Consider the following 15,177-nt stretch of genomic DNA (forward strand, 5'->3'; position numbering starts at 1 on the left):
TAACTCTGTCTACTCTGGGAATTTAAAGGACAGTATACAATATAAATTATCTTGGCTACACTGATATAAAGCTCAGCTGCTTCTTTTCATGTGATAGCCTGGGTTATGGCTTACCTTATCTAAAGGTATATCTTATAAAGGTATATCCTATAAAGGTATATCTTATCTTTTTAATCCTCAAGGAGGGAGGCATCAGTACATTTTACTAGCAAATGTACAATTACATGTTTTTAACACCCCATCATACCAATACTGATCTATGTAGTAGACTCTATGTAGTATCTCTGTTTATGTTTTCTCAGTTTGTTTAAACTGAAAAGGGAATATATGGCCAGTCATACATATTTATTTACATTTAGATTATAGATACTTGATTAAATGATGTGCAGAGTGTGTTCACATAGAATTAAACATAAACCAATTCAATTGTGAAATTTAACAAGGATGTCGGTGCTGATGGGAGCTAATGTATAACTATAGAATTACAATTAGAGGGTTAAATATATAAACGGAATACCGTGACATTAATGTGTCCGTTGCAAAACACCAGTGTCATGGGGTTTATTCTCAGTGTTTGAAAATATCCAGTCATGCTAGATGTATGAAAACTAATTGTGTTAACGTTACCCAGTTCATTCACATGTAACCGATGTTCTCAATTGAAATAAGTGAATTTAAAAAACATTTGTTTCACTTTCTGACCATGAAAAGCACTCACGTGTCCACACACGTACATAACTTGTTCTTTATAATATTACCTAGTTAATTTTTTTCAATTGTCTTCACTAGGTACATGCATTACCTATAGGACTGAGTAGGGGTGCAGTAGAGAAGAGTGGATTTTGTTAAAAGTTTCTCTCACTGCCAGTAACCAATTGGGGCCGATATACTGAACAATATCTGGGGTTAAAGCTATATAAGGGGTTAAAGCTGTATATTTTATCCTAGCTATCTGCACTGATGGTTGTCACATTGCCAGCAGTGAACTCCTCATGAGTTTTTGCTGTTTGTTGGTTTTGTAACATTTTATCATGATTGTGTATATTTTTCCTCTTGATGATATTTTCAAAGAACATTTTGCAGTCTGATTTACATTGATTGAATTAAGAATGATGTAATTTTACACATTAATCTACACTAGGTTTATGTCACATAATACTGTGCAGTATTAAATTAAATTAAGTTAATATTAAGAGTATACTCCATCCAGGGTGTATCCTGCCTCGATGTCCAGTGACGCCTGAGATAGGTACAGGCTTCCCGTGACCTGAGAAGTTCGGATAAGTGGTAGAAAATGAATGAATGAATGAATGAATGAATGAACGAATGAATGAATGAATGATATTAAGAGTATGAGTAAAAGAACAAGATATTGCACATATACGATAGCAGTATTAGCATTTCTATCCTCAAATGCTCATTTGTATCGATTGGATAACTGAAATTAGCCCTTTGGTGATAAAAACCCCAAGCCGATTGTGAATTTATTTCACCATATAGACTTTAATTATTATAAATATAATGTAGAATAATGTAGAATAAACACCATGCACCACTCACTTTTCACAGATGTCTCGGAATTAATTTTCCTACTCTAGGTGTACCCTTTTTTTGATTGAGAAGAAAATAAAATTGTGCAGTGTGTTACTGGCTAGGTAGTTAATTGTTAATGAGAATTGTTAATCATAGAGAATAAAATAAGCAAGTGTAATGATCTGAGCAACAAAAGCCAAATTGTGATGATTAGACAACTGCATCATTGTGTCTCCAAAACGGCTGGTGATTAGCACGCCAAGGTGTGACTATCCAGATGTACTGTACACCAAACACAGAAATCCCTTTGGCTTTTTTTATTATGCCAAAATAATCTACTTTTTCAGACCACAATAGTGACATTACAAGACAAGAAAAAAACATCAGCAATGCATATATTTATTAGCTACACAAACAGATTACAATCTTCACAATCTCAATGAAAAGTACAAAACTGTTTGCATAAAAAGCAAATTCACAACTCATTGTATTAGACATAACAACGTCCTGTGTGGCCTAAATACGGATCAGTATCAGTCTACCCCTTGTGCAGATATAAGGAAACACATGGTTCCTGCCAGTAGTTCCACTGTTTTACATTTTAAGACATTGTGCTGACTAAATAAAGGTCAGGAATACAGGAATAATAGTCACAGAACCACCATCTGTGTGCTAGTCCCAATCGACAACGGAGATTCACTCTATTTAATGTGTTAATTAATAGATGCAGAATTGTCCAGAAACCAAATGTAATTAATTCCATAAGTTCAAAAAGCTTCTCTGTCTAATGTACATCAGTATTCACAGTACATAATGGTCTCACGGTAAGGGTATAATCTTTGTCAGTGTATGTTCGTAATTGAATATGAAGCTAAATTACAAGTTAATTACAATATAGAATCACATTTTGCCTGTTGGAGAACTATTACACAAGGGGACTGTTAGTATAAGTTTCAGACATTTGGCTACCTACTTTGAAAATCAATCAATAAATCAATCAAAGGTAAAGCACCAGAAGATACTAAAAGGAAAATGATAAATTAGGATTTATAATGTTCTCTTCATGCCAATAAAATTTTTTAAAACAGCCAGAAGGCCCAATGCAGCTTCTCCAGAAGCCTGTGGGTTGCTTTCCTCTAATTCTATATTGACTGTATTGACTGCACCCAAAATACTGAAGAAAATTCCTTGATCACATTCTCACTCCAATAATGTTGCAAAATGAACCCAAAGGCAGATTTTTCATTAAGAATGAACAGGTAGTAAAGTATAAATTAATTTTTTTTTTCAATGCAAAGTTATGCATGGCACATCTGTTTGTACACATAGTGGTTCGTATTTAGCCTGAGAATCTCTGTGGTTTCGAATTCAAATGGGCTGCTGAATAATGTACAACCTAGGAGCACAATCAGCCTGAAGGAACCACACGCAGGAGTCTGAGCCTTTAATAGATTTTATTTAGATATTATTTAGATTATACTACCAGTGGCCTTTATCCATCGAAGTCGTGTAGAAACCGAACAATGAAGAATGATGTTTGAACAAATAAGCATTTGACTCATGTAACTGTCAAAAAGAACAGTGACCTTTGTCACATGTTTAGACGTTATACAACACACCTAAATATGAGTCTGAAAAATGAATCATTTAGCATGCTACATCTGATTAAGTGCAAAAGTCAATAAAGAGGGGAAGGATATTTCTGTCAAGATGTGTGTAGTAAGAAGTTTATTGTGACTCTATGTACAATATGGATGGATGGTTAGTGAGGCAAATATTTCAAGCATCTTGACAGTCCACGACTACAGTCATATGCCACATACATAATGATGGAAAGAAATGGCCTATAATCTAACCATGTATAGTAAGTGAGCACCTGGAGTATAGATCTTTCTGGCAACAAGCACTAAGGAAGGCTTTTGTTTAAGAAAAGAAGGATGGTTATACAGAAATTTTATGTAATTTCCACTGTTAGTTATGGTGGACGATCTGTTATGCTGTAGTGTTATTTTCCTCCAAAGACACTGCAAACCTTATTAGGATGCAGGGTAGCTTGGACTTTGTAATGTTCCAGGAGATTTTTCTACCCCCTTTCTCCCAAAGGTCATTTGGTAATTCCCAGCCACTTGCTAGTTCTTTTCTATCCCCAAGATGTAACACATGTATCATTCAAGACACGTGGGATTGCTTCTTTCTGAGCTGCTGCTCATGCTATTTCACTGAGAAGATGATCACACAGAGGAAAGCGTTAACAGAATCTTCTGCATAAACAAAGCTTGACAAGTTGTTAAAATGTTACACACCACTGAGACCAGACACGAGTACAGACAAACAGAAGCATGGCCGTGATGGTTCAACGTCGATGAATGAAGGTTGAGTTTTTAAGTCATGATTTAAAACAGCATTATATGTGTAATAGATGTATTGAGTTCAGATTATTGGATTTATTACATATGGTCAGACAACAAAATGCTAAATCACATCAGGACAATTTAGATATTTTAGATTCAAAAACAAGAGATGACACACTGTAATTGCATTTCTTTTGGCCACATCATCAAGAAATCTTCATCACACCAACTACATGGACTTCAAGTGTTGCCATGGCAGCTAGCAGGACCCTGGGGACCTATCTAGAGAGGCAGACCCCGTGTGTGTTCTATAGTGTGCGTGAGCATGAGTGTGCTTGTGTGAGCTCATAGAAGATAGTGACATATACTGTACCATCTGGTAATATCTCCATTTTGAAAGATGCTGATATGTTATAGAGATTTACTGATATCCTTGATTTATTCCGTACAGGCTCGTTTGTTGCTTGTGTTAGGAGTAATAGGAATAGGAATTAATCCTGACACAATCCCTGCTTTAACCATTCAAGCAAAAGGGAAAATTCCATTAAGACTCAAGCCTGAAAACGACTTTCATTAATTCAGTCAATTTCACACAGAATTACACAGCTTTTCAAGAACATTCCTGCAATTACAAACAACTGATACTGTGTGCGTAGCATATACTGTACGTGCAAAGGGTATGCAAAGGGTATTCATATAAGTTGTATTGTTTATGTCATGTAAAAAGGTTGAGCTGTATCTGCAACTAAGCTCTGTCTCTCATTACTGACTATAGGAGATAGAATAATGCAGGGGATTTCAGTGCATTCTCATGTGTAAAGCTTTATTGCTTCACTCTCACCATTAAATCCTGTTGTTTCTATAGTCGCTGGGAACAAAATGATAATATCCCGTTTAAACTCACTGTATGGCCTCAGAAATGATTTGCTGCCAGGTGAGCATTAACTCCATATATCAGGACACCTCTAAAATAGATGCTGAAATATAACTGCAGCAGTTTAGACAAGGTGTGTAGTATGTTTCACTCCTGCCTCTATGCAGTATTGCTGAATAAATAAAAATGACCATGGAGTTAAGTTGTTCAACTCCTCTGCACCATGTGCACAATACAGGCAGTTAAGCTCTGTAGAGCAGTGACCAGTGACCATTACAATAACCTACAGTGAACTCCACTGTTGATTATCATTGATTATTGATTCTATTGCTGATAAGATAATGATGTATAACTCTCTAATTATAACTCACTAATGATGTATAAATCCCCCCCCTCTGACACCCCCTCTATCTCTTTCTCTCTCAGATTACATACATTGAATCAGGAGCCAAACAAACAACTCACAAAACATACTTAATGGCACTCTGAGGACCATGCAGTTTTTTAAGTACACAATCTCCATTTAATTTTGTGCTAAGCCAGTTTTTAATGTGGCCCAATGTGAAATCAGATTCCGTTTCACTTTCAAAATGAGCTGCAGTCTGTTCTGGCTTTAAACCCCTTTTTTTTATCCCTGTTAATCAGTCCCTGTGGTCTTTGTACAGGCATTGCAAGGTTATGAAACTTAATTATGCAAATATGAAATGATGTAAGATTTGCTCATTAAAAAAATAACACAGAGACTCAGACTTGCAGAGAAGACATGTCACTCACTGCTGGTGTAAAATGTCAGCTATTGCTAAAGTTTATAGTACCAACCAAGGAACTGGCAGCATTACAGAAATCAGCTATAATGCTGATGTATTTGCTGCAGTGCATGCCGATAACTGTACTTGTGTTCTGGCCTTTTATTACATTACACTACATTATATTATGTGTGAAAAAATACTGCTTCCCTTGTAATCCACGCTCAGTGCACATTTTAAGCTATTTCAATGTTTGCACTTGAGGGTATGTGGAGAGATTTGGAAGGGTACTTCTCATGTTACCCCTTAACCCCTTTCACACTGGCAGGATCAGACTCCTGCTCTGCGCTGTGAGGCCCCTGTCGTGCAGACAGTCGTTCCAAAGAACGAGGAGATTCGCTAGTTGAACGGCAAGCCCAGCAGCGCGCAAGGTCTGCGCGGAAAGAGGGAGTGTACAGGCCGTAGATTACTGGGTCACAGCAGGTATTCAGATTACCAAAGACAAAGAGCAGGTGGTGGACATACTCAGGAGTGACCTTCAGCATCTCTGGTTGGAACCAGTACCAGATCCCCAACAGGTAATATGGAGTCCAGCAGACTATGAATGACAGGACGATGATTATGGTCATCTTCAGTGTCTTCATTCTTGCTTTAGGGATCATATCTGTTCGGCTGCGCCGGAGACATGACTCCCCTGCTGCACAGAAGAAGCAGATTAGGTCAGGCTGAAAAACTTACTATGGAAACTAAATGCAGAATAACTTTAAACACATTTCAATTGGATTAAAAATTTATACATGCTAGTGTCACATAGGACTTTTAGTATAAAGATGAATACTGATGATCTCTGATCTGGGAAAACGCAGTGCACTATGCAAAATAAAGCTGAATTTATAGTCATAGACTCAGGTCTAACTACGTCGCATCACCTTCTCCTTCAGCATGCCATGTCTTTATTTAAATCAGTGATATTATCTTTGTGACCTATTTGGGATGTGGTAGTTTAGTGGTTAAGATATTGGACTACTGATCAAAAGGTTGTGAGTTTGAATGCCAGGTCTACCAAGCTGCCCTAAATTAGCCTTAACCCAGTTGCACAGTTGTATAAAATGAGATAAAATGTATTTTGCTCTGGATAAGGGCATCTATCAAAAGCTGTAAATATACTCATTATTCCTACTTAAGGTTTGGCTTCATATGGTAAAAATACAGTATACTGGTCTGTGAATAGCTGATGAAATACAGTGTGCTATAGATTTCAGGATGGATGTGAAACCTGGGGATTGTGTGAATGTATGCAGAACAAGAAACCGTCCCACTGAGCAGTACATTTTCAACAAGTCTCACATTGAGCTACATTAACAGAAATCTACGTTGTCAATAAATCTACACACTGGATATCTAAGATAATAAGTGAAATGAACAGTTGTTGCCATAGTAGTATTTATTTACATATAAAATGAATGCAATTACCTTTATTTTTGCGCTCCTGACTGTTGATCTCGACAAGGATGCGTGTGTAACAGCAGCTCATGACTAGCAGCGGGATGACATAGAGAGTGACAAAGTGGAACATGTTGTAAACTGTCTCCTGCCATCGCTCGTGGAAACTCCCGTGTGTCACACATTGAGTGAAATCAACTTTTTCGGCTTTAATTGCCCTGAAGATAAACAACTGAAAGAAGAGACAAACCTTAGAGACTCAGTACGAAATGCAGTTTCACTTGCAGCAAAATATCTCACAAAACCAACCAGTTTAGATGTCATTTCAAATTATTCCCTTTGCTCTTATCCCTTTATACTCTGATACCTTTTTACACATTACTTGCTCTTTCCCAGTTTTCAAGTGATTCTCAATTCTCCTGCTGCATTACTGTGTTCATGTGACATTCCCTACTTCCTCCCGGTCCTTCTGCAGTAGGTGTATATTAGATTAGAAGCATTTTTTGCCCCTGACAGGTGTGCATACAAAAATTCCTAGCAATATTCGGGCTTCTCTGCTTCACATAATACTGATGTAAAATGCGGCAATATTGTAATCCTGAAACAAAAGATCTTCTCTAACACACACCCACATAAAGCATCACAACAGCAGTGTTTTGGGCAATGTATGTCACCTGCATAAGTAATAAGTGTGCTTTGAATCCTGCAAAACCTTACGCACAAAATATGTCTGTCCTAGGTTATTCCTGTGTGTCAGACAGCTTTAGAAGGTGGATTGATTAAGTAATGATCAACATAATATTGGGTTTAAAATTATTAAGATGATGATGATGATGATGATGATGATGATGATGATGATGATGATGATGATGATGATGATGATGGTGGTGGTGGTAGAAGTTTGACCTGCACCAAAACAGGGTTCATTCTTGCTATGGAAATATCACTCATAGCAGATTCTAGCTCACAGCATATGTAAAAACAGATGTATGCTCTTATGAATGTGGGAGGATGAGCTGCTTATTCAAAGCATTTATTCCTGGTCTTCAGCACATTCTCTTGGATCATAATAGGTCTACTGTATATTTTTGGTCTGAAAAATAATTATTGTTCTGAACTTTATGAAATCAAAGTAAATTACTTCATTTCATACTGCATTAATGAATGCACATTAAAAATAAGAGGACCACAAATTCATTCATTGTTCATCAAATATGGAATCACACTTAACCTCAATCACCCTCTGTAATTTGCCCAAAATAACCTTTTATCTCTAGCCAATAGGTAAACAGTTTATCTAAATGAATTAGGAAAAGGTCCTCTTTAACTCAGTCTTATTAAACTACTCAATATCTGAGACTTAACCAATTTCCCAGAAGCCTTAATGGACCATTTAAGCAGTGACTGGGTCACGGCATTGGTACTGTTGTGAAAAGAACCACAAAAGATAATGGCATTATTAACATAGAGCACTGCGAATGACTTTGTATCCATAAGGAAAATAGTACAAAAGAGTTCCGCTTCATTTTTATGTGTGCGGTGTTGTAGGTCACCTGTGGTGAGGCGAGGAGCAAGCTGAGGCTCCATGCCAGTATCAGCATTCTCTTGTTGCGCCGGTGTGCATTAATGGTGTCGAGTGGGTGCAGGATGGCATGATGGCGGTCCAGACTGATTACCACCAGGATGAATGCAGAGGCCTGCATGGCAAACAACTTAAGGAAGCTAAGCAACTTGCAAAGACCGTCACCGCCATGCCACTGCACCGTCACATTCCACACCATGTCCAGTGGCATCATGATGAACGTCATTATCAGATCTGCTGCAGCCAGGCTCGTAATGAGAGGCCGCAGGTGGGAAGCCAGGCGTCGTCCCCGTCCGCGGCACACGCTGATGAGAAGTGCCAGGTTACTGACTGCTGCAAACAGGAAAAGCACCAGTGTGGCTCCAACTCGGAACTGTGCCGCCCGGGTGAACGTGGGAGCTTCCCATTCAGGCAGCACAGGGGAGAGAGAAAAGTTTGAGACATCCTGCAGAGAAATGTCTGAGGGCCAAAAAAGAGAGTTGTTCCTCGGCATCCAGTTACCCTGAATCCACAACTTCTAAAGAGAAACAGCACTTTATTAAAAATGTTCTATGCTTTGAAAAAATCCAAGATTATTAAATCTATTTTGAGTCTTAACAAGTTTTAAGCCTGACTTATTTTCTTATACTGTCTGACAAACTTCTAGAAAGTTCAAAAGTCTAGAAGTTTTGATAATCTATATATTTTATATTGAACTATACAAAATCTTATAATAATCTATATATCATATATAATCTTATATTTGGTTCAAGATGTCTTCAGATAAGTCTACGTCCTATAGATGTCTGATAATATCATTACAGTGTATTTGCACCAATAGGTTCAGACCAGCTCACACCTCCATGTGACCTTGACCGTTTTATCTAAACTTCTACTAAAGCCCATTGAAGTTCTGGATTAAAAAAATCTGTTTGAGGTGTTTGAGAAAGGTGCATATTTCTTTATGTATTGTGTATTGAGATTTCTCTCCATTATTATCACAAATCAAATGTTTTCCTCAGAATACAATTTTTTATTGTTATTATAAAGGAAATCCTCTTTCATTAAAAAATCTCTAAACCCCTAATCCTCTCATCCAACCGCTCTAATATTTCCCTTTACCAGTAACACAGGAGAAAGTGCTGACATGAATCACATTTGCCACTGAGGGCAGATGTGACTCAGAGCTCCAGAGAAAATGAGTAATGAGCAAATCATTTGGCAAACGTATAGCTATTTTTAGATGCTCTTCTAAAGGAAAGCTGAACTATCCGTTAGTTAACTGTATCTTTCCAGCTACAATGGGATGGTCTATTTAACAGCAGGTGGGAATGTGAATATAGTGCAGCTTGAAACCTCATTAGTGTATAATTTGACTGTGCACGTTTTACCTTAGCAAACTAAAATGTGTCTAAGGGAGACATGTTTGCTGATGGTGTAAAAAAATGTGAATATGTTTGGTTGTTCAAATGAGCTAGGATAGAACTAAGCTGCAGTTAAACAGTGATAGAGAGAGTTGTTTTTGCTGAATTTAGTACGATATTGATAACAATTCTGAAGTGCACATAGAGCACCAGATGTTCAGATGGATATGAATTACGACATACGTTGAGTTTTTGGCTGTATTTTAATGAAGAGATTTGCCGCTCACATTCTTAGTCTCCAGTAGCTGGGACTTCTGACATTTAGATGACTGAAATCTACAAGAGTGTTTAAGCTTGTGCATGTGAAACCCTGATGCCCAAATATGATCAAATGAGAGAAATATCCCTGAATTATTGCTGTAGTTGAACTGCCCTTAATTTAGCTTCTGCCTATACCAGAGCAATAAAAAAAAATAATATCCATAATATCCACATATCCACAATATTTGACACATTTGCCTGTTTTTAAAAAATTTTTGTCTTAATCGACTTAAATGATCTGAGAAAGAAAACAGTTTATTAGGTTACATAAATCAAGTGTTACTGAAAAGATAATACTGAACCTTATTGGATTTGATTGCAGTACTGGGCCTCTAAGTGATCACAGATCAGATTGCATAATCCTCTTTGACATATCAATCTAATTAATCATATGATCGACAGCACATCGATCAATCTTAATTACAGAAAATGCTTTAAACGGTGGTGAGCTGGTTTGACCTCTTAGCACATCTGTAAAGATCACTTGACCTTTAGAAACTGGATCTCTAATTAAAATCTGAGCTACATATAATTAATATTAGTTAAGGGCATTATGTATGGCAAATGATATGCATCGGCACTGTTGAGCAGAAATTATGCATGTAAACTGCTTGTGGACAAAATGGGATTGCTTTGCAACCATCACTGTGAAGTGAAAATGTAAAATGTTTAAAAATGTAAATGTATTGGGATGGGCTCCCTGGTTACTACTAAAATGGCTTTAAAAGTAATTTAATTAAGTTAAATTAACTCAAGCAATATTTAGTTCAGTTGGATTATATATTACTTGAGGTTAATAAAGTTAACTGCTGTAATACAGAAGCTCAGCACAAATGAAGATATTTTAATTAGCTCTGCTCTGCCCTGGTGTGTCTTAAAAGCCAGTGTCACCTATATCCTATTCAATTAGACAATCTTATGTCAGCTGACTTGTAAGGAACCTGCTAAGATGACCATCTCTTAGTGGACCTGAATGGTGTTTGAGGTTTGCATACGTCTATTGATCTATCTCCTGTGCCATGAGCAATATAGGACCACTCTTCTGTTTCTCCTCCCCCTCCGTGCTATAGTGTATCCCCACCTGAGGCAGGCCATCGTTCAAGCTGAGCAACGGTTGATAGCAGTGACACAGTGACAAAGCCTGTCCTCATCTCCTTTGTGCTCTTCTATAAAAAAGTCTGTCCTGTGAGCTAAAAGCCTAGACTTGAAACCTGTACAGTTAGGATTGGTGTCTTCTCTATAAAGCCTTCCCAGACTGTCTACTCTTCAACAGCTCTGTGTTTCATGCTGAGAAGCGCATATTTTCAAGATAAGTTCCTAAGCCGATTTATAATGACTGGACACCCACAAAGCTCAGTATGTCCCCATGAGGACTTTCAGTTTTAAGTCTGAGGAATTTAATTCAGTTGTAGTGCAATATTCTTTTTATAAGAGTGCATTAGGATTTATCACACCACAGAATGACACACTTAACAGTCATGCAATTGCCTATTAGACTTGCAAGTAATATAATTCTAAACACTTTTTTCCTCTATGCTGTTATAGAATACTGGATATCTACACACTTATAATGGGGTGAACAGAGTGTAATACTGCTAACTCACAGGTTTTAATGAATTATGTCTTCCTACGTTTCCTCTGATCTATGACAATTTAGAATACTGGCATCTTTGGTGGGCCAAAAGATGGACCAAAAAATGTGTGTTTGGGCAACTGGGTTTCTTTGGTGGTTAATAGCTCTATATTACACTGATGAATATATGAGAGCAAAAGAACCTTCAACTGAAGTTTATTCTTCAGAAAATTCATTTATTCTTAGAAAATTAAAATCAAAACATACTTTTATGTTGGTAGTTGGTACTTTTAATAACGTTAGCTTAGTAGTTAAGGCACTGCTGCTTGAAAGGCCATGAGTTTGAATCCCAAGACCACCAAGCCACCACTGCTGGGCCCTTGAGCAATATGTGCTCTATCCAAAAGAGTGAACAATTTGTTATGCACTCATCACTAGTAAATATTAATTCAGGTATTATTGCAAAATGATTTGTATTGTAGTACTACAGTGTAAGTCAATACACTTATAAAAGTCAATAAAATGATAATAGCTAATAAATGATTTTCTAATCAGAAGTCATAACAAGAATCATGGTATAGCCACTGCACCAAATGACTTTGCCCTCCCACCCTCCACTTGCAATTATGCAACGTTAAATTCCCCCCTTAATTAAAGCTTTTTTCATTAAAGCAAGAATGTTTCAGTCGTGGCTTGGAACTTAATCTCAACAGGAATGAGCTCTATTTACAGTAAAGCAGTAAAGCCCTCAGCTGCCTGCCTGTAAGGGCTCAAACTGTCTCACCATCTCACCATCTGTTTGGATAATACAGATACTGCTAAGACAAATGTCATATTATTCAATAATAATAATAATAATAATATTAATAATAATATCTACTACTAATACTACTACTACTACTGCTGCTACTACTACTACTACTACTACTACTACTACTAATAATAATAATAATAATAATAATAATAATAATAATAATAATAATAAAAAATAAAAAAATAATTAAAATGTAATTAAAATGTAATTAAAATGTTTTAAATAAAAAATAAATCTAAAATATTGCATTTACTTTTCTGGATAAGAGGTAGATTTTGTCAGATTTTTGTACACACATATTAAAAAAGTATGTTTGTTTGTTTGTTTGTGCTAGTTTCTCTTTTTCTAGTGTTCATGCCACATCCTCACTAAAATCTGAAATAAACCCTAAACTTCGATCTGATTTCCTCATAAATGAACGTGAGGTGAAAATCTGGTGTCTGACTCAAGCATCACCAGGACGCCTGCATGAGGACACTGAAATAAAATAAATAGCACCGAATTTTCAGGCACTCTATAACTATCCATATAAAAAATTATAATAATCATTCAAAATGAAATCAAAATTAGGATCTTACCCACCTCATGGAATTCCGACTGCACCTACAATGAATCGCTTCCTTTACAACTACAAATAAAACACGTTTCTTCTTCCTCAACAAGGCACAGTTTAATCCTAATACTTTTCCCACTGTAAAACTCCATTTCCGAAAAGAAAACCTCTTTAAAAAAATAAACCACGCTACAAGTCCGGTAAGGTGAGATAGTGTTGTGTTGTGACACTGCAGCAGGTGAGCGGGGTTCAGTCCGGTATCCGGTGCAAGCTGCACGCGACGATGTGAAAGCGTCGCCACTCGGCACATCACTGCGTCATGACGCAGAACCCGAACCTCACTGTGACCTGCTCACACCATGAAATCAAACACACTGCTCACTGCGTTGGATAAAAGCCCGTGCGTGGCTGAGCCGAATTCACTTGTCACCAAGATTACTGTAGAAGACGAATAATCAACTGATCATTAAATATCGCAGAATATAACGTGTGCCAATGTTATAATGTACACTATTATTATTATTAGTTGTATACTTGGCAGATGAGAACTCTATTACCCAATGAAGTGCCTTGACAAGGGGAGAGAGAAAACTTTAGACTTTTCTATGTTATAACACAAGGTCTTTATTAGGCTATCTACCTTTCTACTTTTTCCATCCACCATCACACTACTGAACTCTACCCTACTGTTAGAAAACTGTAAATATACACTGTAAATACTGTATATAACTTCTGTACAATTATACACACAATGTACACATATTGCACTTTACATACACCTGCACTATTATATATATATATATATCTTATATATATCTTACTGTACATCTTATATCTTATATATATATCTTACTGTACATTCTGCCTAATAGCCTTTATATTTATACACTGTATATATGTTTACATATATACCTATATATTATATGTACCTATTTTTCCATCCATCCATCCATCCATCCATCCATCCATCCATCCATCCATCCATCCATCCATCCATCTATCTATCTATCTATCTATCTATCTATCTATCTATCTATCTATCTATCTATCTATCTATCTATCTATCTATCTATCCTGTTTAAAATAGTGACTTCAAGAACCCTAATAGATTAGATAATAGACCCCTTTAAGGACCTCATGTACAATGCTACAACATAAACAAGTTTTCTTCATTCTATAAATGATTCTAAGTATTTTACTATTTATATGTTATTCCTATACAATTCCAGTCAACCCCTTTTAGGAAGATAAAATACCTTGTCCATTGTGATGGTTTTTGCTTGGATAGTTCAAACATGATATTTGTGACAATATCAACCCACAGTAAGAAATAAATGCAGTGTCTTGTATCTTGCAAAATTTACCTGATTCTCTCAAAAAAAAATTTTTATCTGCTTAAGCAGACATGGGGTACTTTGCTTGTACATAACACTGTGAATAGCTAGAATGATAGAAGGAAAGAATTTAGCCTTTGGTTAACTCAAATCTGGTTTACGTATTAATCTTTGCATCAAACAGTGAAAACAACAATATCAGTTATGGAAAAGGTAAACACGGTTTTCCCTGAAAGTTGTAATGATTCATTCACTTATTCTCGAATTGTAGCTTAGTCTAGATTCAGTGTTGCGGTGTATGCTTGTGTACGCTTTGTCTGATTTAAATCTAATAAATACACTCACCGAGTACTTTATTAAGAATAACTGTATACTTACTCATTCATGCAATTATCTAAATCAGCCAGTTGTGTGTGTGCAGTGCAAAGCATCAAATCATACATGACAGAAACGTTAAGTAGTGTTCACACAATCAGAATGGGGATCTTAGTGATTTTGACCATGGCATACTAGTTGATAACAGACAGGCTGGTTTGATTATTTTTATACCTGCTGATCCCCTGGGATCTTCACACACAACAGAGTCTGTAGAGTTTACACAGAATGGTGCAATAAAGAAAAAACAGCCGGTAAGCAGGAAAACCTTTGTTGATGAGAGAGATAAACCAAGAATGGCCAGACTGGTTCAAGCTGACAGAGAGGTTACATTA

General features: G+C 36.6%; 1 protein-coding gene across 3 annotated transcripts; it reads right to left on the reverse strand.

The window, feature by feature from the left end:
* Positions 1-5,168: 5,168 nt before the first annotated feature.
* On the reverse strand, positions 5,169-13,524 carry LOC113644456 (gonadotropin-releasing hormone II receptor-like). 3 transcript variants are annotated; one of them, XM_047811395.1, is made up of 4 exons: positions 13,163-13,524; positions 8,501-9,043; positions 6,978-7,179; positions 5,169-6,201 (listed from the first exon to the last, which is right to left on the reverse strand). In XM_047811395.1, the coding sequence occupies exons 2-4, from the start codon at positions 9,020-9,022 to the stop codon at positions 5,804-5,806; spliced, it is 1,122 nt and encodes a 373-aa protein (XP_047667351.1). In that variant the 5' UTR covers positions 9,023-9,043; positions 13,163-13,524; the 3' UTR covers positions 5,169-5,803. The 3 variants fall into 3 exon arrangements, with proteins under 3 accessions (XP_047667351.1, XP_027005123.1, XP_027005122.1); XM_027149322.2 differs by having other exon boundaries at positions 5,169-6,198; positions 8,501-9,046; XM_027149321.2 differs by having other exon boundaries at positions 8,501-9,046.
* Positions 13,525-15,177: the final 1,653 nt, after the last annotated feature.

The sequence above is a fragment of the Tachysurus fulvidraco genome, chromosome 3 (assembly GCF_022655615.1).
Source record: "Tachysurus fulvidraco isolate hzauxx_2018 chromosome 3, HZAU_PFXX_2.0, whole genome shotgun sequence".
Taxonomy (NCBI): Eukaryota; Metazoa; Chordata; class Actinopteri; order Siluriformes; family Bagridae; genus Tachysurus; species Tachysurus fulvidraco.